This window comes from Antechinus flavipes, chromosome 4, assembly GCF_016432865.1.
Source record: "Antechinus flavipes isolate AdamAnt ecotype Samford, QLD, Australia chromosome 4, AdamAnt_v2, whole genome shotgun sequence".
NCBI lineage: Eukaryota > Metazoa > Chordata > Mammalia > Dasyuromorphia > Dasyuridae > Antechinus > Antechinus flavipes.
The window spans coordinates 224,271,594-224,297,428 of record NC_067401.1 but is presented as its reverse complement, the minus strand read 5'-3'; the positions used below and the strand labels follow the sequence as shown (position 1 = coordinate 224,297,428).

General features: G+C 36.2%; 1 protein-coding gene across 1 annotated transcript in view; it reads left to right on the top strand.

Moving 5' to 3' along the window:
- Positions 1-25,835, top strand: part of DST (dystonin) — a 591,073-nt gene that overhangs the window by 344,806 nt on the left and 220,432 nt on the right. Inside the window, exons 10-12 of the mRNA XM_051997184.1 lie at positions 15,123-15,235; positions 15,338-15,444; positions 20,076-20,195. Coding sequence (XP_051853144.1) covers positions 15,123-15,235; positions 15,338-15,444; positions 20,076-20,195 — 340 coding nt within the window. The remainder of the gene's footprint in view (positions 1-15,122; positions 15,236-15,337; positions 15,445-20,075; positions 20,196-25,835) is intronic.

Below are 25,835 nucleotides of genomic sequence, written 5' to 3'. Positions count from 1 at the left end.
ATGATATTCACTTGGATGGCAAGATCATAAAGCTGATCTCTTCAGCACATATATTTTGGACTGATAACAGATGATAAACAATGAATAGGACCTATAATTAATTTGGAGGAGGAAGGTGGGTTAGATTGCCATCAGAAAATTCTATATTATTTTATAATGATTCTGAACTTCTCCTTGAAGCAAAGGCTTGAAATTACAGTTGAGAGTGTGTGGGGAGGAAGAGCAGAATTTCTGTGGTGGGTAGATATGGATTCTTTGTCCCTTTATTGATGGTTAAAGCAGTGGTTAATAGGGATCTGGGCCATGGTCCTCAAGGCTCAGTCAGATCAGTTCTGTCCTGGAATTGAGTTGAGTAGAGAAAGAGAGAGAGAGATTGAGAGAGAGAGAGAGTAAATTTTCATCTTCGCTAATTGAAGAAGGAAAGGAATATAAAGGACAGATGGTTCTGCCTGATGGTCAGAATATATTGGATGAATGCCCTGTGAAGAATTATGAGAGGCCATGGACAGAAAGATAAAGGATAAGACAGTATAAATGAGTTGTAACCTGTCTGCCGCTGGAGAGGGTACTTATATCCTTGAGCCTATAAATTCATCAGGCACCTGAAATAAAAAGAATAAGAATTTAGGTCCTGAAAAAAGCTATTGTAATATCTCAAATTCTGAATCTGTGAAATACTCAGGTTATTAAATCCCTTTTTCTGTGTATCTTTGTAACAGGTAACTGTATTTAGAACTTCTATTACTTTTCCCCTTCTTTATTTCTGGAATTTCTATTTATTTGTTAATTATTAAATAATTTTGTGAGGATTTCCTTCTTCTCATCCCTTTACATATACATTCATATAAACACAGACAGACAGACAGACACACACACACACACACACTCAGAGCTTCCTAGGAATTTGAGTTAGTATCTTACAACAGTATGCCCAAATATGAGCATAACAGGAATGTATCCACCCACTGACGCAAGAATTGGTTCATTTTCCCAATGTTCCTCTTCATTTGCTGGGGAAAACATTATATTTGCTGCTTTGGGGATGGTACTTTTTTTTCCTCCTTAAATATCTCACCAGCTTGCTAAGCCTGAACATGTTTGAATCTAATAGAAGTCAGAGTATTCAGTCTGAGGCATGTGTTTGAATGTTGTTATGGTAACTAATGCTATTACAAGGCATCTGAGGTGTACTTTGGAGAAATCTTTCTTGTTGCAAAGCCCTAAAAGTTCTTTTGAAGTTCAGAGGCTTTCTGTGAAACACAATTGGTATTTTTATTTTGAAAAATATTTCTTTTTGTACTTCTCTTTTTGCTACAGAAAGGTTTCAGGCTTTATTTGTAATTCTATTTGACTAGCTTTGTGTACATGTGGCTTCTCAGGTGAGTCATTTTGCAATCATGTCATTTTCTTGGGCTGTCTCTTTCCTGCAATACCTGTATTTTAGTCACAGTTCCTTCCTTTAACACCCTCTTTTAAAGTTCCAGATGCCCATCTGGGCAAAATCCTTTCTGCATGCTGTAAAAATGTAGGTAATTCAAACTAATGAGGGAGATGAATAGGAAAGAGGGAGAGTCCATATTTAATTATAGACTTTTTTTTTTGAAAAGAAATGATATTTTGTTAAAATTTATTTAATTGTCACAACTAGGGTAACTTACGGTCTCTAAGTAGAAATCCTGAGAAAATTCCTGTCTTCTGAAAGAGCTACTTTTTTCAGTATGACTATTTTTGTCAGTGGTTGAAGACCTTAAATAATGGACAATTTTCTATTTCCCAAGGCAGTTCATTTTATTTGGAATCAGGTTTTTAGAAAAATTTTTTCTTATATTGAGCTGAAATGTGTTCCCCTGAGGGTTTCAGTCATGGGATCTTATTCTGTCCTTTGCCACCAAGAAGAAGAAATAATCGATCTTTTAGTTGATACACCTTTAAAAATATGAAAACAATCATCATATCACATCCTCCTGAAGTCTTTATTTTCTAGATTTTAGGCAAGCTATGACATGACCAGGTGGGGCTTGGCCTGGGACCTGTTGTATAATCAATGTGAGCCAGAGTTGTTTGCGATGTAACTGTAGGAATACTATTAAATTTTATTAATAATATTGAATATGATTGTTCTTTATAGGATCTTGGAATCCTTTTTCATGAAGAACTCAGGCCATCCTGCTGGTATAGTAGATAAACACTGGGTCTGAAGTCAAGAAAATCTAAGTTTAAATTCAGCCTTGGGCATTTACTAGCTGTTTAACTTTGGGGGCAGTTCACTTAATCTGTTTACCTCAGTTTCCTTAACTGTAAAAAATGGGGATAATAATAGTAATTACCTCATGGGATTATTGTGAAGCTCAAATGAAACAATATTTGACAAGAAGCACTTAGAACAGTACCTGTTACATAGTAGTTGCTAGATAAAATATTTATTCTTTTCCTCTTCCCCATACTAACTTCTCTCCTAGCTCAACTACTGATTCAGAATTTTTCTATACCTTGTCCTCTCTAGGATCACCCTCCTTTCATATATATATGAAAAAGAAAGGCATGTACACATACATATATCTATATCCACACTCTTAGACATGCATCTAAAACAAATAACTTAATACTTAATATAGATTTCTCTCTTGATTGAATCTTTGACTTTGAGATTAATGAATACTGGCCCTACTTTTTTCTTTTTTAAGTAAATTCTTCTTCTGATTATTGTTATTGTGTTTGTCTTTTTTCCTATATCTGCTAACTTTTCTACTCCTTAACTTGCCTTGTTATTACTTAACTTTACCCAACCCAGGAATTTTCCCCTTATCTTCTCCCCTCTCTCTTTCCTTCCCTCTTTGTCCTTTTCCCAATAATTCACACACCTTGATTCACTGTTATAAATGTACACACCCTTCTGTACCCCACTTATCCTATTCTTTCTTTCCTTATTTCTTTGTAGGTTTTGGAAGGTGCTATGCTCTTCTTGAAATATATACATACACACACACACACACACACACACACACACACACACACACACACACACATATATACACATACACATACATATATATGTGCGTATACACACATATATATGTATGTATATAGTTTGTTTCACCTATTTCTGATATAAGTAGGTTTTCAGAACTACCATATCTCTTCCTTCTGAGTCAGTTCTTCCTCTGCACCTCATTCCTATAGCATGATTACTTTTTTTTAAAACTTTTTCCTGGACAGTTTTGCTTTTTAGAGTTAGATAATACTTAGCTCTGCCTCAATATTTTTTATTTTTCCTTTCTTTTAATTACTAATGATTATCTTAGACATATGACTTATATTTCCACTTATAAAACAAAAAGTTTGTCCTTGTTGAGTCCCTAGAAATTATTCTTTGATGTTGGCTCCTATATGTTAAATTTTCTTTAGTTCAGGTTAGTTTGAAACAAATTCCTAAAAATCTGAGAATTGTTCATTGAATGTCCATTTTTTGTTCAATATTATACTTAATATTGCTGGATATAATATTTTTGGACAAAAACCTAGTTCTTTTGATTTTCATATTATATTCCAGGATCTGTGGTCTTTTAATGTAGCTGATGATAAATACTGTACAATTCTAATTTGTATTTCTAGCATTTTTGAATTTTTTTTATTTCTTATAAAATTTTCTCTTTGATGTGGGGTTTTTGAAATTTAGCAATAACGTTCCTGTCTGTTTTTCATGTAGGATCTCTTTGAGATGGTGATCTGTTGGAATTTTTACAAATTGTTAAGTCATTAGAATTGATAGAGACAATAATTATCTAATTTAGCATGGTTCAGTATGATTGGTCTGATACTACAAGGAGATGTTATGGGCCAGAAAAAACAAGGTACTAAGTGGAACTGGGAAATAGTGCTTGTGTTCACACCTTTATTCATTGGCGTTCAAATGTTTGGGAGATTTCAGGGTTTAGTATGAGATATCTGAATTCACACCTCCCTTAATCTCTGTCTCCAGAAGGAGGAGTCAACCTTTGGGAGATCATATATAAAGAGGCTCTTAGCTTTGGGTTAGAGAGTTACATCGGAACATTACCAAGGGGCAGAGAGGAGCATTCTGGGAGGAAGCCCACAAGCCCTCTCTCAGAGGCAAGAGAGATTCATTCCATTTTCCACCTGGCTGGCTGGAGGCTGAAGGACAAACCTTTGGATTTGGAGACATTCGGAGGGAGCTCTTGGAACCAAGCAGAAAGATAGGCCACTAAGAAAAAGTAACTAGGCTATTTTGGAAGGAGAAAATAAACATTTGCATTTTATCACCTGGCTGGTTTTGAGGTGATTATTACTTTCAACTGCAACTAAGGCTGTTTCCAGAAAACCTGCCCAAGAAACCTGCTCCCAGAGAGAACCATTATATTTTAAAAAAGAAAAACACCACAGTGATCAGTGGATTTTTTTTTTTTTCTTTCTATATCTATTTTCTTCTCTTATTTTATCATTTCAGGACAAATTCCTTGGATTTTTTTCTTGTATTATTGTGTCAAGGTTATTTTTTGGGTCTACTTTGAATCCAATTATTTTTATGTTTTTTCTTTTTGATCTGTTCTCCAGATCTGTTATTTTTCTTTTTTCTTTTTTTAATTAAAGCTTTTTATTTACAAAACATTTGCATGGGTAATTTTTCACCATTGACCTTTTCAAAACTTTCTGTTCCAAATTTTTCCCTCTTTCCTCCCACCCTCTCCCCCAGATGAGAAGCAGTCTAATATATGTTAAATATGTTAAAATATATGTTAAATCCAATATTATATATACATATTTATACAGTCATCTTGCTGCACAAGAAAAATCAGACCTAGAAAGAAAAAAAACCTGAGAAGAAAAATAAAATGTAAGCAAAAAACAACAGAAAGAGTGAAAATGCTCAGTTCCCACAGCCCTCTCTCTGAGTGTATATGGCTCTTTTCATCACTGAACAATTGAAGTGGTTTGAATCATCTCATTGTTGAAGAGAGCCATGTCCCTCAGAATTGATCATCGTATAGTATTGTTGCTATATATGATGATCTCCTGGTTCTGCTTCATTGACTTAGCATCAGTTCATGTAAATCTCTCCAGGCCTTTCTGAAATTATCCTGCTGGTCATTTTTAACAGAAGAAAAATATTCCATAACATTCATATACCACAATTTATTCAGCCACTCTTCAATTGATCTGCATTCATTCAGTTTCCAGTTTCTTGCCATTACAAAAAGGGCTGCCACAAAGAGTTTTGTGCATGTGGGTCCCTTTCCCTCCTGTAAGATCTCTTTGGGATATAAGCCTAATAGAAACACTGCTGGGTCAAAGGGTATGCACAATTTGATAATTTTTGATAAAGTTGTGAATCATTTCTAATAATTTTTTAGTTGATTCTTTAGGGTTCTCTAAGTATACCATCATATCATCTGCAAAAAGTGATAATTTGGTTTCCTCATTACCTACTCTAGTTACTTTAATCTCTTTTTTTCTCTTACTGCCAAAGCTAGCATTTCTAATACAAGATTGAATAGTAATGGTGATAATGGGTAACCTTGTTTTACCTCTGATCTTAATGGTAATGGCTCTAGTTTATCCTCATTACATATGATGCTTACTTGATGGTTTTAAATAGATGCTACTGACTATTTTAAGGAAAAGTCCATTTATTCCTGTGCTCTTTAGTGTTTTTAATAGAAATATATGTTGGATTCTATCAAATGGTTTTTCTGCATCTATTGAGATAATCATATGTTTTTTGTTAATTTTCCTAATTGATATAGTCAATTAGGCTAATAGTTTTCCTAATATTGAACCAGCCTTGTATTTCTGGTATAAAACCTACTTGATCGTGGTATATTATTCTGGGGATGACTTTCTGTAATCTCTTTGCTAATATTTTATTTTAGATTTTTGCATTAATATTCATTAGGGAGATTGATCTATAATTTTCTTTCTCTGTTTTCATCCTACCTGGTTTAGGTATCAGTACCATGTCTGTGTCATAAAAGGAATTTGGTAGGAGTCCTTCATTCCCTATTTTTTCAAATAGTTTTTATAGTATTGGAGGTAATTGTTCTTTAAATGTTTGGTAGAATTCACATGTAAATCCATCTGGTCTTGAGGATTTTTTCTTAAAGAGTTGATTAATAGCTTATTCTATTTCTTTTTCTAAAATGGGACTATTTAAGTAATGTATTTTCTTTTCTGTTAATCTGGGCAATCTATATGTTTGTAGGTATTCCTCCATTTCACTTTACTGACTATTCATCCTGAATCACGTGTGGTTATTCCCCATCTTTGTGTTAATATACCCTGCATCTTTGTATAGGTGTTTCCCAAAATTCTGTCCTTGTTTTTTTCTTTCCTTTGTTTTTCTTCTCCCTTTACAAATTCTTCCTTGATAGTTGTATTTGATCTCGTGGCCTCCTTGATCACCTCAGCAGACTACTTCTATGTCTGTAGGTCTATTTCTGATTTCTTAAATTTTTCAATTGTTTGCTCTATGTTTCTGTTTTCATGTCCTGTTGGCACCTGAAATTCTGCAGGTCCAAAACTGGACTTAGAATCTTCTAAAGAATCCTGTCCAGTTTTTTACCTTCCCTATTTTTTAGGAGATTGCCAGACTTACAGCCTTACAGTCACTTTCTCTTAACCATTGTAGCCAGTTTCTTGCTAAGTCCTTTTGGGCCACCAGCCTAGTATTTCTTTTGTCTTTCTTTTATCTCTTATTACTGCCACTTTTCCAAGCCTTTGTTATTTCTTGCCTGGAGTATTTTAATTGCCTCAAAATTGGTTTGTCTACCCTTTTAGTAATAATAATAATAATAATAATAATAATAATAATAACAACAACAGTTACCACTTTAAAAGAACCTACTATGTACCAGACAGAATATTGAGTACTTTAGAAATTTTCTCTCATTTGATCCTCACATCAACTCTGGAAGGTGATTCTATTATTATTTCCATTTTTTTATAGTTGAGAAAACTGAGGCACATAGAAATTAAGTGTTTAGTATCACACAGCTAGTGCATGTTTAAGGTTGAATTTGAACTCAGATCTTTCTGAGAACTAGATACTTTTCTAGCCTCAGTACTTTATATACTGCTCCACTTAGTGGCATCATATAGCTTCAGAAATAACCTCCCAAATATACAAGTCAGATGATGTCACTTCTATGCTCACAAATTTTTAGTGCTTCCTCATTATTTAAAGATGTAAAACGTCTCAATGACATTCAGGGCCCTCAGTACAATATTCTGGATCTTATATATTACTCTGCCTTATTGCAGTTTATTCTTTTCCCCCAAGGCATGGCTTCTTGGCTCTCATCTTAATTTAGGTAAGGGGAATTTAAGCTAATTTAAGCTAATTGCGATCTAAGTTAAAAAACATTCATTAAAAGCTTGCTGTGTGTGAAGAATTGTACTAGATGCTTAGGGATATAAAAACAACAATAACAACAACAAAAACATCCCCTGAGCTGGAGGAGCTTAGAAAGGAGTGAGAAGCATAGAGGTCCAGTATTATTTATGGAGTTATTTAAAGCCATATACTATCTGTCTCAACCACTCATTTTCCTTGAATACAGTCGCATTAACAATATTTACTGACCATTCTATAGGTTTGCATTTTCAGACTCTCCACTCCTCAACTTTGGGCAAAATTCATTGCTTAATTTCAGTGTTTCAGCTGCCCCTTTGCCTTCATCTTCTGATTAGCTATTTCTTCCCAGAACTTCCATTTTAAGGAGGTTCCCAAAGCAGCCATATTTCCTCCAGCATCTTTCTCTCCTTTTCAACTTCCTTTTATGGGTTATCTTCCTCCATTAGAATGGAAGCTTCTTCAGGGCAAAGACTATTTTTCTTTGTTTCATTTTGTATTCCCAGCACTTAGTAGAGTGCCTGGCACAGTGCTTAATATAAGCTTGTTGATTTGTTAAGTCACTATGGATAACATTGTTAGTCTCTTGTCTCTGAGGGGAGTGAAGGGAGTCTCATGGTTTAATTTTGTGTATAAAATAGTCTCTGCAAGTTCTGAGTTCAAGCCCTGCTTTGGGCTCTAGTCCCAGTCACTTTGGTTTCTGTTTCCCTGCTGGGCTAGAGCAACATCCAGCTTGGAATATTGCTCCCAGATAGTCATGGCTTGAGTATTCAACTCCAGGGGACTTCACCATCTGTACCTAGGACTGAAAAGTACAAAAGAAACAGACCCAAACTGCAAACTTTATTCTTGGATCATCAGATCCAAGTGTGTGTGTGTGTGTCTATGGAGTGTCTGTGGAGATGGTTCTTTCCCTATATCCGTCTCAGTCAATGGTGCTCATGCTTTGGGTGACTATCTCCCCTTTGGAAGCTGATGGAAAGAGAGAGTATCTCATTCTAGTAGTTTCAAATGCAGCTGATTTGGACTAAATAGTCATTGGCTATGCCCCTCCATATGATAGGGGAACACAGAATGTCTTCTCGCAGAAGCATGTCCCTGCCATCTTCTGCATGGGTGCCTTCATCTTAGGTCATCTGAGCCAAAGCCAGGTAATGTATATGTGTGTTTATTCTGACTGGTTTTTTAATGATGATAACTAAAACTCTTAGGCAAAAATCTCTCCTATATTTCTAATACTTCCCTCTGGGCAGAGTTGTTGATATAAACAAGAAACTGCATTATCTTCCATTATCTGACTTCTGCCTTATGGACCTTTGGATCAGTATTATTTCCGTGACATATCTGTTTATTATTTTTTTCAACTTCCATTGTGAAATTTCATGGGCAAGATTTGGTTATCGATCTTAGTGTCTGTTTTTGTATCTCTAGTTTCCTAACTGGTACTTTTTTTTTTTTTTTTTTTTTTTTTTACCATATAATCTTGTTCCAAAAGATGTTGCTAAAAAATCCTGTTCCTTTTTTTAGGCACTTTGACCCTGTTGAAAATCTTTCACTGTTTTTCTACCATAATCTGGAGTCTAGGGACTGGATCTTACCGAGCCAGTTCTGACAAAATGAGGGTGTTGCCATTCTGTAGGACTGCTTGGAGTTAGCAGAGGGTGGAAGCCACTAACCATTGGTGGGATTGCTGAGTAAAACTATAGGGTACTCATAAAACTCTTCTAAGAGTCAAAAGAACTAAAGCCCTTTATTCTCTTCTACACATTATGTGATCCACTTTCACTAGCCTGTGACCTGTTCCTCACGCGTGTTTCTCCAGTTTCTGAAGCTGGGTCTTTGTACTGACTGGTGCCACCCCTTCCCACCCCACCTTCCTCATACACACCTTGGAATATTCTCCCTTCTTATCTCTTCCTTTTAGCTTTCTTGGATTTTTTCCAAACAGCTCAGATTTTACATTCTGCAGAAGGATTTACCTAGTGCTCTATCACTTCTTTTTTTCTGAGATTACTATCTATTCTGTATATATTTTTTAATACTTTGCTATTTTTTCATCTCATCTCCCCATTAGAATGTGAGCTCCTTGAGCCCAGGAATTTTTGTTAATGTCCCCAGTGCTTAGTATAGTGCTTAGTACCAAATAACTGCTTTTGCCTGCCTGACCTGATTCAGAAATACTTGAACACCTGAACTTATTGATCTTGGTGCCTGGCTGAGAATCTAGTTAGAGATAAGCTAGGAAGTAGACTGATCACCGATTCAACCAAAACAATGGGAACAAAACTAATTGACAAGGGGATTAAATTAGGATCATGGTCCCAACTGGAAAAAACAAAGTGGTAGAAATGAATTGCTTCCTAAATGGTTCCTGTCCATATGGGTAGTGGTGACCCTTTTGTCCTGTTGGGCTAGTATAGCTGTCACATTTTTAAGGGTGGGCTACCCATCGATTCCTAAATCTTTTTTTATTAAAGCTTTTTATTTACAAAACATATACATGGGTAATTTTTCAACATTGACTCTTGCAAAACCTTGTGTTCCAAATTTTCCCCTCCTTCCCACCACCCTCTCTTCCTAAATTTGAATACAAGCTTTACCACTTGATATCTTAGGTAATTTGCATAACTTCTATAGGTCCATTGCCTCATTTATAAGATGAAGGAGTTGGAGTATTATAATAATAATAATATAAGAATATTATAGAATAATAATAATCATAATTAATAATTATTTCCAAAGTGCTGTGCATTTTAATTTACATATGAACCTCCCAGTTACTCTATAAGGTACATATGTAAATTTTTTGGAAAAAAGAATGTTCAGCCAGATTTGTCTGTGTGTGAGTTTGGGATGTTTGTGTATGACTTTCAAGGGCAGAAATCCAGTTTCATCAAAAGCCTGACAAGTCTACTAATTCACTTGAATATTTGGAATCAGTAAACTGTTGGGAATTTATAACTTTTATTGAATCCTTGTCATGACACTAAATGGAAAACTTCAAGTAATACATGACTGTTCTTTCTCTTTTTGTACCAAAACATCAGTAAGAGTTTCTTAGCTTTTGTTTATAATATATACATTTAATCCATCTTTAGAAAACAAGTAATATAAGTATTCATGTAAGAAAATGTATGTTTAATGCTTTACAAATGTTAGAGCTGTATAAATGATAGTATTTATTGCTGTTATGGTAGAGGTGGTGGTTATTTCTCTTGAATTGAAGATAAGAAATTTAACTTTGCATAAGATAGTATAGCTGTGCCATCTATGGAGATAGTGAGAAAAACCAATTACTATAAAACCTGCGTGAGCTAGAGATGACCTTTCTGCCAACTTTAGATGTTTAGGACTGCTCTTGGTGGAGAGTTTTGGTACAAGACTTCTTTGTCAGTAAAGAAGCTTTTCCTGAGAATCCAGAAATCCATGAGCAAAAGATTATATTTGATTACTCTGATTGGTGCATTTGTTGACTAAAATAAATGCTTTTGTGTGGACTGGCAATGGCTGTTTAAAAAAAAAAATTCCCTGCCAAAAAGCAAGAATCAAAAAGATTTAGGAGAGAGAAGATGGAAGAGAGAACAATAGGGAGAGAAATGGTTGGAAGACAGGCAAAGACCAGAAGTAGTGGCCATTATGGTATTGGCAGTAATGTGAAAGATTTAAACCTCTAAACTGTTAAGCAGCAAACTGCTGAGGTCAGCAGTGAAGTCAGAAGAGAGAAGAGCCCTAAAGGCAGTTAGGCAGGTGGGAACAATGGAAGAGCCTATTCCTTGAAGACAGGCATTTTTACTATATGTTTGTTGGTTTGGGTAAGAATGGTATAAAGGTTGGACAATACAGGTTCACTGATCCTTAAAGTTTTGTAGTCATAAGGGCATCCATCTGTCATAGAAGATACATCAGTCATAGAAAATGACTCTAACCTATGTTTTCAAACCTATTCCATATTATATATACTTATTTACAAACATTATATTCCAGCAAGACTGAAATATAAAACTTAACCCAAACTAATTCTTATATTCTTTTTGTGATATTATTCTTTTTCTTTCTACTTTTTAAAAAATGACTTATATATTACTACTGATTCCTATACATTTTGTCTGCGACTGTTGCAATCTTTATATTTGGTTTTCTTATTTTTGTCAGTGAATAATCAGTCTAAAATGATTGTAAATAAAGAATCTTTTTGGTCTGACTAATCACTGACAAGATTTTATATTTTTATATATGAAATATTTTATGTGGATTAATAACTTTCCCCACGGCTCAAGAGATCATTCCCATTTTTTTTGGTTGTTTTAAATTAATTTTTTTTGCAAGGCATTTTGGGTTAAGTGACTTGTCTGAGGTTGCATAGCTAGTTATTGTTAAGTGTCTGAGATAAGATTTGAACTCAGGTTTTCCTGACTCCAGGACCACTGCTTTATCTACTGTGCCATCTAGTTGCCTCTAGTTTTAAATCAATTTTAAAAATTAGCAAGCATTTATTTTTTTCTCTATCCTTCCACCACCCCATCCCAAATTGAGAAAGAAAAATAAAACTTTTGTAACAAATGTGCAGAACAAATTTGTCAACCAAAACAAATTCTTTTCATATTGACTATGTCAACAAAATATGTTTTATTCTGTTTATTGATTCTATCAGTACCCTGTCAGGCAATGAGAAATATTCTCTATCAGGGATTCTTTAGATTCAAGATTAGTCATACTATTGATTAGAGATAAATCTTCAGAATTGTTCATTATTACTTTGCTGTTATTGTATAAAATATTACCCTGGTTTTGTTTACTTCAATTTAAATCAGTTCATACAATTCTTCCCAGGTTTTTCTGGGAAATAGTTTTTCTAGTGAGAAATTATCATAAGAAAATAGTTTCTTATGGCATAATAACATTCCATTACATTCATAGGATACACTCTATTTAGCCATTCCCTATTGGCTAAATGGTGTAGTGTTTTTATAAACAGTGTCTCAAAGATTTTCTCTTCCCTTACTTTTCACCTTCCTTATGAAACCTTTACTTTACAACCTTCCCAGTTTGTGTTTTTTTCCCTCCTCTTCCCTAAATTTCTTTGAAATGAGAAGGAAAATACTAGTCTCTGTTGGTGTTATAGGATCATCATTTCATAGATTTTTAGGTGGAAGAGATCTTTGAGATTATCTAGTATGATTTTATTTATATATTAGATACAAAATTTCATTTTATATATAAGAAAACTGAGGCCCAGCAAAAAGGAAGGCACATTCCCAACATTACACAAATGGCACATAACAGCGATGCAATTTAAATATATGTGCTTCAACTTTTTAACTCCAATGATCATTCTTCCTAGGGGACTTTTTGAGTTCCTAGCTCTACTGCTTATTACCTGTTATGACTTTGTGAAAGTCACTTTCTCCTAATGGGCATTAGTTTTGTTTCCCCATCACCTCCCAACTGCCTGCCCTTGTTTTCCCCATATCAGGGTTTGGACTAAAACACATTCAATGTTTCTTCCAGCTCTAAGATTTTATGATTCTATCTCATTGGGACTAAGTAAAAGAAAAAACAGTTGATCCAACTCATGGCCCCCAAACTGAAATGTTGAAAATCAATGGAGAAATAGGAAGAAAAAAAGCATTTTGGAAACTCAATATTGCTTTTCCCCACACACACACTTTAAGAATCTCCCCCTCCCCCTTTCAGTTTTCCAAGTTTATTTTCTCATATTGTTCAGGATACTTTAAAAGAAGAAATAACAAAAAATAATAAAGAAAAAATAGATTCTATTTAGGTGATGTATTTTCTATTTCATTATATAAAAATGTCATTCTAATTTTGATTTATGAGAGATGAGATATAAACTGCTTTTGTGCTAAAACCATGCTGTCATTTGGAAGAAAGTTTTTCTTTCTTTCCTTGGTTGAAAACTTTATTCTTCAATAACTGGAATTACTCAGTGTTTGCTTTTCTTTGGTAATGGCAGGGTTTATAAAACAACTTGCCCTTTCTTGTTCAAAAAATTGTCAGGCTGAGTGTTTCTGATCCATGTTTCACCAGAAAGTGTGGATTTTATGGAAACAGTACCATATTTTACACAAAAAGCTTTGAATATTTATTCCTGTCTAGATTATAACACAAATTTGCTTAGGTCTCTGCAATATAATCTTGAAGTAAGCTTCTTCTCTATCTAGTCATTTCATGTGAAACAATAAGTGATATTTTGGGAAGATATTTAGTTTGACATATGAATTGTCAGTGTAAGGGATACAAGATTGGTAAAATTTCTCACATTTTATGGTGATATTTTTGAAAACTTATATAGTACAAATAATATTGCCATTTTACAGTTCAGGAATCTGAGGTTCAAAGAGAGTGCTTGTATGTCAAACCATAACTAGGACATATAAATGGGTGGCCAGGACTTTCCCCTCGGGTGACAGATTTAGAGAGTATTAATAGCATTTGCAATCATTCAGTAGATTAGAAGAAATAGAATTTAGGATTATTAATTTAAAAAAGAATGGTGGACCAGGTGGTGGACTAGAGATAAATGCCCTCCTCCTTCCCAAAACAAATTTTAAAAAATGGCACATACTTTATGTTCTTGGACAATAAACAGTTTGTGGACTTGCCTTAGGGGCAAACAAAGTAACAAGCATACCTAAATGAATGCATGATGCACATAGGTCTATCACAGGGTATAGTTCTCCTATCTCCAAGTAAATATTTTTTTTTCCACATTAAAAACATTTTATTTGCTGCTATATTGATCAGGAAGAAACAAAAACAATAACTATGAGAAAATCTTTCTGTTCTAGGGACTTTTAATTTTATTGGGAATAACATGCAAAGTAACATTTATTGATATACCGAGATGTATTTCATAAGCCATGAATGCTGCTGAGTTTAGTGAAGAGTGGCAATAATAAGAAAAAGCTTCATAGAGGATAGGAAATTTAAGTGGTACACTTCAGGATGGGTAGGAATAGGACTAAGATGAAGGGTAATCAGAATGGAAAGAATAGTATGAGCAATGGTATTCAAAATCAGCACCTAGCATTGTTTAAGAAACAGTGATGAGAGTTTTAGCTGCAGTGGAGAGTTCATATTAAAGCGATTAATGGACAGTGACTTCTGATCAATGAACATTCATCATGTCTACCACTTCTGAGACCTACCATTCTGCATTCAAGGGTTGCTTCCTACTCTATGCTCTGGAGGCAATAGTTAAATCAAATGAACACTAACCATTTTTGGAAAGGGTGTGTAAATCAAATGTTCAAGGACTCTGCTCACCATCCATGTGATTTATTTGACCAAAACACCCCTTCCTGATCAATATATCCCCTTACAGATTGTTGTCTTCTACTAAAATGTAAGCTTCTTGAGGGCAGAAACCATCTTGCTTTTTGTATGTGTACTCCTAACATTTGGCACAAGGCCCAACATATAGCATTTCTTAATAAATGGTTTTCATTCATGTATAACTTTGGTAAGCAACAGACTATATTTATGAAAATATGAGCTAAATCTGTGAAGGTTTAATTTTTTATTGTTATATAAATACAAATTTCTGTGTTGTGTCAGTTCTCCCCACTTTCCACAGAAAAATGAAATTATTCAAGATACTATAAATTACCATTGGCTTTACAAAGACAATTTTAATGGAATTTCTTACACAAAAGTGTGTCTCTGTGTGTGTATTTTATAGTCTGAAGCAGAGCATAATAAGTATAATGTGTGTTTTATGTTTTTTCCTTTCTAGGCCGGACCTGATAGACATGAATACCGTTGCTGTTCAAAGCAACCTTGCAAATTTAGAACATGCTTTTTATGTAGCAGAAAAAATTGGTGTCATAAGACTTCTTGACCCTGAAGGTGAGTGATTATTTTGTCTCTGCTACATCTTACCTATTATAAAAGTTTGATCCAACTTAGTCAATCAGCATGGTGAAATAACCAATTCCTTTTGCCACTTAGATGTTGACGTCTCCTCACCTGATGAAAAGTCAGTGATAACATATGTGTCATCACTCTATGATGCATTTCCCAAGGTACCAGAAGGTGGTGAAGGCATCAGTGCTAATGTAAGTAGGAGAGTATGTCAGCGTAATACTCCATCTCAAATTAATTTACCTTGCTTCACATTAATAGTGGATCATTGGCTAGGTAATTGGATTCTTTATTAACTGTCAATAACTAGATAAAGAATAATAACTTGCCATTTTAACTTAATAAGTCATTGCTTCAATTTTGAACATTTGCTAAATAATTCTAGTTAAAATACTTAATTCAGACTCAGAATAAAATTGACTAATATTATATAAAATTTTGTTAACATTACTATTCATTCAACAAGCATTTATCAGAAACCTATTCATTCAAAATTCTGTGAATACAAACACAGAAATGAAATAGTTTTTTTCCTTTAAGGTGCTTACATTCTATTGTTACATAGACAAATCCATCAAATAGTCAAATATGTAAAAATGAAATAGATGCCTATAGATATTAAAGATAGAGATAATAAATATGAAGAAGTTTCAGAAGAGCAGGCATTATCTCAAAATAATCTTGTTTTGCACAATGTATACTCTATACTTTTGAATTAGGAGATTTCAGCATTTAAGCTTAGTGTCTCTCCACTAAAGCCTTTCACTTTACTTCATATATGAGCATATATGACTATACATCTTTTGTCATAAAAAGAGCTATCTCCAAAGTCTCATCATAATTATTGACTGCCAGGTGATAATTTATTTTTATTCACCAAAATTCAGTGAAAACTATTAAGGGTATTGATCTTCATTGGCCAAGGTTACTTTTGAAACCCTTTTCGAATCCTTGAGGTATACATCTAATATAATCTCAGCTTTCTGTATCCAAATTGCTCTTCATTTGATTACTGCCACACCTAGCTAGTACATTGGATAAAACCCTGGATTGGGAGTCAGGAAGACCTAAGTTTGAAGCCTATCCCACACATTTAAAAATACTGTGACCATGGGCAAGCAACCCAATGTGTATCAGTTTCAGTTTCCACATCTGTAAAATGGGGATGATGTAACTTCTTAGGATTGTTATGAGGATCAAATAAGATTAACATGTATAAAGCTCTATGCAAAGTGCTTTATAACTACCAGTTATATTATACCTCATAATATATGCATATATACATGCATGTGTGAATGCACATATGTATATATACACATAAATGTATATGTGTGTATAAAATGTTTTCCTTTTTTTTTTTAGTCTGGACATATAATTTATCTCATCAGTGTGGAAACTATCCCCCAATGCAGATTAGCAATTCCTCTGTAATTTATCATTTTATACAATTACTTGGGGCATGGAGAGAAACGAAATGATTTTGTCTTTGTCACGGAGCTGATATATAACAGGTAGTGATTGAACCTAAGCCTACCTGCCTCATTACATTGTACTCTCTTATAATGGTTGGTTGTTGTCCTTCCTTTTCAAAGAGGATTAAAATGACATTCCTTTGTTGGGATTAAGGTATTCTGTGTCTGACTATTGTTGCTCAGACCATTATGAGCTCGGGAGATTCATAGGTTGGGCACAAACAGTCCATATGGACATTTGGAGTGGAGATGGCTTTAAATTTGTGCATCTCATTTCTTTTGAACTACTCCATTCTACTTTGTTTACAGTGTACAATACCTTCTTTGATGTGGGTATACCATGCAGAGTGGTCTGGTGTCAGTGTCTCAACACACACACACACACACACACACACACACGTATGTACACAATGTATGTGTATATATGTGGCACTTCTGTATTTTTCAAACACTCATGTGTTTATTTCATCTAATTCTTATAATTCTATTCTCAGGTAGGCAAAAATTAACATTTCCATTTTATTGATGAGAAATGTGAATCAGTGAGGGATTGTCAAAGTCTTACAACTAGTTAATGATATAGCTAAGATACCATAAATCACATTTCTTGTACAAGATCAATACTTAGAATGATTTATTAAATCAACAGTATTGATACTTCCTCCATCGGGGAATGTGGAAACTCCTCTGTGCTATATTTGATAGATTCTTCTGATGTTGATTTTGCCACAAATAATAGCTAACATTTAGTATAGTGTTTACTATGTGCCAGCACTGTGCTAAGTGCTTTATAATTAATAGTTCTTATTATTTGATCCTCACAAAAACCCGGCGATGAGTGCTATTATCCCCATTTAACATGAGGAAACTGAGGCAAACAGAAGTTAAATGACTTGCCCATGGTCACATAACTAGTAAATGTTTTATGTCACATTTGAATCCAGGTCCAGTGTAGTATCTAACACACCATCTAGTTACTCCTAATTAATTATCTTATGGTCAGCTTTCTGCTGATGAACTTCTGCAAGCTTTAACCAGAACGAATGTGCCAGATATATAGATATTCATTGGTTCAAGACTCAAACCTTTTAGATGATTTTTTTTTCCCCCAGCCATTTCAATTTCATCTTTTTAGGTTTAAACCAGGATTTTCACCTATAGCAAACTTTTTGAATATGAACTCTGTCTCATTCTTCTTTTTTTTTTTTTTAAATTAAAGCTTTTTATTTACAAAGCATATGCATGGGTAATTTTTCCAACAGCGACCCTTGCAAAACCTTTCGTTGCAAATTTTCCCCACCTTCCCCCACACCCTCCCCTAGCTGGTAGTCAGTCCAATACATGTTAAATATGTTGAAATACATATTAGATCCAATATATGTATACATATTTATGCAGTTATCTTGCTGCACAAGAAAAATCAGAACAAAAAGAAAGAAAAAGAAAAACTGAGAAAGAAAACAAAATGCAAGCAAATAACAGAGAGTGAGAATGCTATGTTGTATTCCACACTCTGTTCCTGTGGTTCTCTTTCTCTGGGTGTAGATGGCTCTCTTCATCACTGAAAAAATCAATGTTGAAGAGAGCCACATCCATCAGAATTGAACATCCTGTAGTCTTCTTATTGTTATGTATAATGATCTCCTGGTTCTGCTCATTTCACTTAGCATCAGTTCATGTAAGTCTCTCTAGGCCTTTCTGAAGTCATCCTGCTGGTCGTTTCTTCAGAACAATAATTTTCTATAGCATTCATATACCATAATTTATTAAGCCATTCTCCAATTGATGAGCATCCACTCAGTTTCCAGTTTCTTTCCACTACAAAAAAGGCTGCCACAAACATTTTTGCACTTGTGGGTCCCTTTCCTTCCTTTAAGATCTCTTTGGGATATAAACCCAATAGTAACATTGCTGGATCAAAGGGTATGCACAGTTTGATAACTTTTTGAGCATAGTTCCAAATTGCTCTCCAGAATGGTTGGATTTGTTCACAGTTCCACCAATAATATATCAGTCTCCCAGTTTTCCTACATCCCCTCCAACATTCTGCATTATCTTTCCCTGTCATTCTAGCCAATCTGACAGGTGTGTAGTGGCATCTCAAAGTTGTTTGAATTTGTATTTCTCTGATCAATAGTGAGTTAGAGCACCTTTTCATGTGACTCCAAATAGTTTCAGTTTTTTTCATCTGAAAATTGTTCGTATTTGTTGACCATTTATCAATTGGAAAATGGCTTGAACTATTATAAATTTGAGTCAGTTCTCTATATATTTTAGAAGTGAGGCCTTTATCAAACCTTTGGATGTAAAAATGTTTTCCCAGTTTATTGCTTCCCTTCTAATCTTGTCTGCATTAGTTTGTACAAAAACTCTTTAACTTAATATAATCAACATTATCTATTTTGTGATCAATAATGATCTCTAGTTCTTCTTTGGCTCCAAATTCCTTCCTTCTCCATAAATCTGAGCAGTAAACTATCCTATGTTCTAATTTGTTTATAATATCATTCTTTATGTCTAAATCATGAACCCATTTCAACCTTACCTTGGTATATGGTGTTAGGTTGTGAGTTTGTGCCTATTTTCTGCTACACTAGTTCCCAATTTTCCTAGCAGTTTTTGTCAAATAGTGAATTCTTATCCCAAAAGCTGGGGTGTATAAAAAACAACCAGCAGGATAATTTCAGAGAGGATTGGAGAGGCCTACTTCAACTGATGCTAAGTGAAATGAACAGAACCAGGAGGTCATAATGTTTGTGGCAGTCATCTTTGTAGTTTGTCAAATACTAGATCGCTATAGTCATTGACTATTTTGTTCTATGAACCTAACCTATTCCACTGATTAACTTCTCTATTTCTTAGCCAGTACCAAATACTTTTGATGACTGTTACTTTATAATATAGTTTCAGATCTGGTACAGCTAGGCCACTTTCATTTGCTTTCTTCATTAATTTCTTTGAAATTATTGTCCTTTTGTTCTTTCATTTGAATTTTGTTGTTATTTTTTCTAGGTCAGTAAAATAGTTTCTTGGGAATTTGATTGGTATAGCACTAAATCAAAAGAACCCTCTCCTCACCTCTGATGTTTAGAATCTCTAGCTTTTCCCAGGACTCAGCTGGAATGCCATCGATTACAAAAGGCCTTTTGGATCACCTTAGTTGTAAAATTCTACCATGATATTACTTTTTATTTACTTTGTATATTTTTGCATTTACTTCACTGGGTACATAATTTTTTTTTCTTTCTGGGAGAATGTAAGCTCTTTCAAAGAATAGGGAAGAGTTAAATGAAGAACATTAAAATTTTATTGTGCACATATTCATTTTTAATTATTTGTGTTGTATTTTATAGGATGTTGAAGTTAAGTGGATTGAATACCAGAATATGGTGAACTACCTCATCCAATGGATCAGGCACCATGTTACCATAATGTCTGACAGAACATTTCCCAATAATCCTGTAGAACTAAAGGTCAGTGCCATAAGTGATTATACTATTCTCATTCAATGGTTGATATTATTGAGCTTAGTTATATCTAGTTCATTGTTAGGTTTTTTTTTTAGTATTTTAATAATTTCATGGTTAGTGGAAGTCTAGAAAAAATTTCAAGTAAGACTGGATCAGTCTTAATGTGGGCCTGTCTAGCAATCCAGGTTCAAGGATTAACATGCAGTGAGATATTAATAGAGCATAAAATGTTACACAGCCAGTATTATTGGTCAGAGATTAGAAAATCAATTAAAATAATACTAACAAATAAAATACAAAATTGTAATGACCGCGTATTTAAAATCAGCCGGAGTCAGGAATTCAGGTTAAGGGAAAAATCTTCAATATTTATTGAAGTGAAGAGGTGAATAAAGATTGCGATAGCAAATATAGGCAAGAAAGATTGCGATAGCAATATGGGCAGTTGCGACAGGAAGCCAGCTAACAGAGAGAGATGTGAGCTGAACCAACCGTGGCAATGGCAATCCCAAAAGTCTCTCCTCCCCTTCCTTTTCCATTCCCCTGCCTCCACCCACCAAAATCGTCATTTCCTATACAACACATCAGGACTTGCACAAAGAGTGGGCGGGGGCCATTCTTTCTCCAAGCTTATATATTAATAGAGTATGGTCCAATTACTATTTAGCCTCAGGGCTAATGCTTGGGACCTCAGTGCATCAACTCAAGCCTCAGCCCATTACATCTCCCTCTTTCTTTTGTTTTAGAACACAGGTGATCATGCCATCCCTGACTCCTCAGGGAGGTCAGAGCCCCCAAGGGGAGGTGATCACACCCTCCCTGATTTCTCAGGAAAGGAGGTGAAAGCACCGAAAAGGAGGTGATCACGACCCCCCTGACTTCTCAGGAAGGGAGGTGAAAGCACTAAAAAGGAGATAATCACACCCTCCCTGACATCTCAGGAAGGGAGATGAAAAGCACCAAAGGGAAGTGGGGGTTGCTAGCAGGTTTCTGGGCTCAAGGGTATTATTGTGCACAAACCCATCAGCATGGGAACACATAGCACATAGCACATAGCAACAACGCAGAGGCTATTAGTGATGACTCTCCCCACAGTCAGTGCAGGCTTGATGTGGTGTAACAAACATGAAGTATACACCCAAGTAACGGTATAACAAACAATATAAATCAACATTGTGTTGTAAAAGATTGCCAGAAGTCCTAGAAGGAGAGTATGTAAATAGCAGTCAACACATACACCTTCTTCAGCAGCCAAGAGATAGCCCAAAACCAATCTATTGTCCATTGCTTCACATATCAGGGAATCCAATCATCCCCCCAAGTTTTTGAAGTCCAGCAAAAGTCTTTTTATGTTCTAGGGAATCCAATAATTGCAGCAGATTTTGAAGTCCTGTAACAGTCTTATCATTTCTCAGAAAATCCAATGATTCCTGAGGACTTTCAAGTCTTATGTCTCAAAGAATCCGATGATTCCTGAGGGTCCTTACAACAATCTAATGTCTCAGAGAATCCAATGATTTCTGAGGGTTTTGAAGTCTAATGATTTTCTATGTCCATGAGTCAAACGCCATAACTGCCACATGCTTTCAATGGTGAGCACAATCAGCAACAGAACCACCCGATGTTTCTTGGGTCTTCTCCTTCGTTTCAAGGGTCTGCTCCGTCTCTCTGCGATGGACAAGGTGAATACGGCTCGTTGGCACCCATCTGATTCCTTCTCCATCTGTAGAGATACAAGCAAACCCTCTCCCCCAAGCAGTTAGCCTATCTGGTCCCTTCCATTCACCACTTTCTGGGTCTCTCCACATCACCTGGCGATTATCTAAAGATAGTGGAGCTGCTCGCACTGGACACTGCCCTTCCGGTGGGTTATAAAACCTGTCTGCCGGAGCCAGTGCATCTTTGTCAAAAATCAAGAAGTTAATAGTATAAAGAGCTAGATTTAGAAGCTCTCTAGGTTACCTGTGGCTCCCCCTTTTTTTTTGTTTTTGGAGCAGCGTTTTAATGTCTCTGTTTCTCCTCTCTACTATTGCCTGTCCCTGAGGATTAAAGGGTATGCCAATGGTGTGTAAAATCTTATACTGTGCACAAAAGTGTGCAAAATGTTTGGAGGTGTATGCAGGACCATTGTCTGTTTTTATTGCTTGTGGCACACCCATAATGGCAAATACTTGCGTGAGGAATTCAGTGACCACTCGGGCTGTCTCTTTTGCTGCTGGTATGGCAAAAGTGAATCCTGAAAAGGTGTCTACCATAACATGGATAAAAGACAGACGACCGAAAGATTTATAATGGGTCACATCCATTTGCCAGATTTCATTGGGTCTCAAATCACGAGGGTTCTTCCCTGGAGGCAGTGTAGGAGCGTGGAAAGGAAGGCAAGCTGTACAGCTTTTTACTATGCTCCTAGCTTCCTCTTTTATTATCCCAAATTGTAAATGCAAAGCTTGAGCAGCCTGATGGTATTTAGAATGGGATTCCTGGGCCTCCTAAAACAAAGGCGTACTGGCTAACATAGTTAAAAGGCTATCTGCCTTTGAATTCCCATCAAAAATAGGGACTGGGAGTCCACTATGTGAGTGGACATGCAAGATATAAATCTTACCTGGATGTTTTCTCACTTGCTCCTGAAGTTCCTTAAAGAGCTGATATATATTAGAAGCTGCAAATTTTATTTGGGCTGTGGCAATTCTTTGTACCACACCTACTGAATAGGCTGAATCAGATATTATATTTATGTCTCCTGGGTAATAAGTGAGAGCTAACATGATTGCATATAATTCGTTCTGCTGAGTGGACTGAAAAGGAGTTCTGACTGCTCTCTTTATAGTTAAGTCATGAGAGTATACAGCACAAATATTGTGTTTGGACGCATCTGTAAAGATAGTTGGTCCTTCAAGAGGAACTTTAGCCATCGCCAATTATGTAAAAGTCTGGTTATCTTTAATGGAGACCCATGTGTAAAATTTGGAGCCATGGCTAATAAAATTTGCCACTCTGGAATAGTCTCACAACACACATTAATTTGTGTATTGGTGTAAAAGGTGTGTATCTTATCAGGTCTTGCTCCAGATAATTGTACTGCTCGCTTAATGGCCTTTGACAAAATTCTAGCCACAAGCACTGGGTAAGGAGTAAGGCTTTGTTCTGGTTGTGCCAGGAGGTTCACCCACTCTATCACACTGTCTCCTTGATGAAGGACTGCTGTGGGTGCCTCTTGTGTGGCAAAAACTGATATTTCCAAGGGTTTTTGAGTGACTTTTTCAACCACTCAACTTCTCTCAAAGCCTCTTGAGCTTCTTTTGTAAGCTGGCATGGTGAATTTAAAGCACTGTCTCCCCTTAAAATATCATATAATGGTTGTAATTGATAGGTAGTCAAGCCTAACACTGGTCGCATCCATTGAATATCTCCTATCAATTTCTGAAAATCATTTAAGGTGTTTAGCTTCTCTGTTCTGAAGGACAGTTTTTGTACTGTAAGCACCTTAGGCTAAACTTCATATCCTAAATATTGAAAAGGAGCATTTCTTTGAATTTTCTCTTCAGCTATGTATAATTTGTAGTATCTTAGTGTTTCTATGGTCTTTTGTAGACATGCTTTTAGCATTTGTTCCTCAGGTGCACATCCCAATATATCATCCATATAATGTAATAGCATAACTTTTGGAAATGCTTTTCTTATTGGAGCAAGAGCAGCAGCAACATACATTTGACACATAGTGGGGCTGTTTTTCATTCCCTGTGGCAAAATTGTCCATTCGTATCTTTTATAAGGCTCAGCTAAGTTAACGCTGGGCACTGAAAAGGCAAATCTTTTCATATCCTCCTTATCCAGAGGGATAGAATAGAAACAATCCTTAATATCAATGACCCAAAGAGGCCACTCTCTAGGCAATTGAGTAGGAGATGGAAGTCCAGGCCGAAGAGTTCCCCTAGTTTCCATCTGTTCATTTACTTTTTTTAAATCAGTGAGCATCCTCCATTTTCCTGATTTCTTTTTTACAACGAACACTGGGAATCAGGACTTAGAGAAGGTTGTAAATGCCCTTGTTCAAGCTGCTCCTGTACTATATCTAATAAGGCCTGAATTTTATCGCTACCTAAGGGCCACTGTTCTAGCCACACTGGTGTATCAGTTTTCCATTGGATAGGAACAGGTGAAAGTGTTGGCAGGCCTTCAACAGCAGCCCTGCTTAAAAAACCGAAGTACTCATTTTTAACCCTAATTGTTGTAAAACGTCTCTTCCCCACATATTGATGGGGAGTTTTGCCTTCAAAAGTCCATCTTATAGGGGCAGCACTAACTTCAGCTGCTATTGATCCTCCTACTCCAGACATATAGGTGTCTATTTTAATCTTTGGCCAGTGACTGGGCCAATTGGCACCTCTAATAACTGTACGATCTGCACCTGTGTCCACCAATCCTTCCAATGGTAGGCCATCTATATAGATCGTGAGCATAGGTCGGTCAGCTGTTACAGCTGCTGTCCAGTATATTCCTGGATTTTGTGGTCTAGAGTCAGAACCTGGGTGACTATCACCAGGTTGCTTATTAGGATTCTGTATGAGTAAACCTGATGCTACTACTTCTCCTGGGTGATAAGTCACACATTGTCTACCTGTATTAGTGACTGGGATATTATCTACACATTCCCCAGTTTCCCACATCAGTGTGTGGATGGACACTGTTTTGTACGTACAAAAAGGAGGTGAAATGGTCAAGCCTACTGTACCTGGAGGTAGGGGATCCATAGGCTGGAGAGGAACAGATTTCACCTCTTCAGGGGGTATCTCAGTTGTCCCAGCTGCATACAGCTCTATTCTCCCCAATTGTAATTCCCTTCTGCCATCAGGTTGCTTCCTGGCTGGTTGACTGTGTAATCCCCTTCTCCCATCATATGGCTTTCTGGCTGATTGGTCATGTCTGGGTATTGGACTTCTAGGCACTCTCTGGGAGCACCATTGGCTGCCATCATGCCCCAAATGTTTTTTGCCTTGGGCCCTGGGGCTGGGCCCCTCATCCCGTTTCCCTGAATCTGTCTGCATTCTGAGGCCCAATGGAAGCCTCTGTTGCATTTTGGACATGGGGTACTGGGTCTTGTTCTCCCACCTTGTTTTCCCATTCTATCTCTATGCCAACATTGAGTTTTCAGATGCCCTACTTTTCCACACTGCTTTCATCTACGAGTCTCTCTGGAAGTCCCTTGCCAAGAGGGACTCTGTCTTCCCATGTTTGGATTTTGGGAAGTCTGCATCATAGCCTGGCTATAAAAGGCATCTGTGCCCACTGTGGCACAGCATCTTATGAGCTCCTCTAAAGGAGCATCCTTGCGCAGTCCTAGTATTGTTAGGGGCCAGGACCGGTCACAGGAAACCTCAACGGTGACTGCCTCTTCCAGCTTCCCTGAGCCGACGGGGCTTCGGACGTCTCCGGCCCTCCTCGTAGAGACGGGAGGAGGGAATCACCAGACAGAGAGCCGAGGTTGATAGAACACAGTGATGTTTATTGAAGTTACAAGTCAGCAGTGTCTCTCCAAACCATCCCGTGTCCGCTCTTTTTATAGCTCTTTTCCTTCCTCCTTGCTGTTCACCAATCGAGGTAGAGACTCCTCCCCAATCCCTCCCCGAAGGAGGAGCTCAT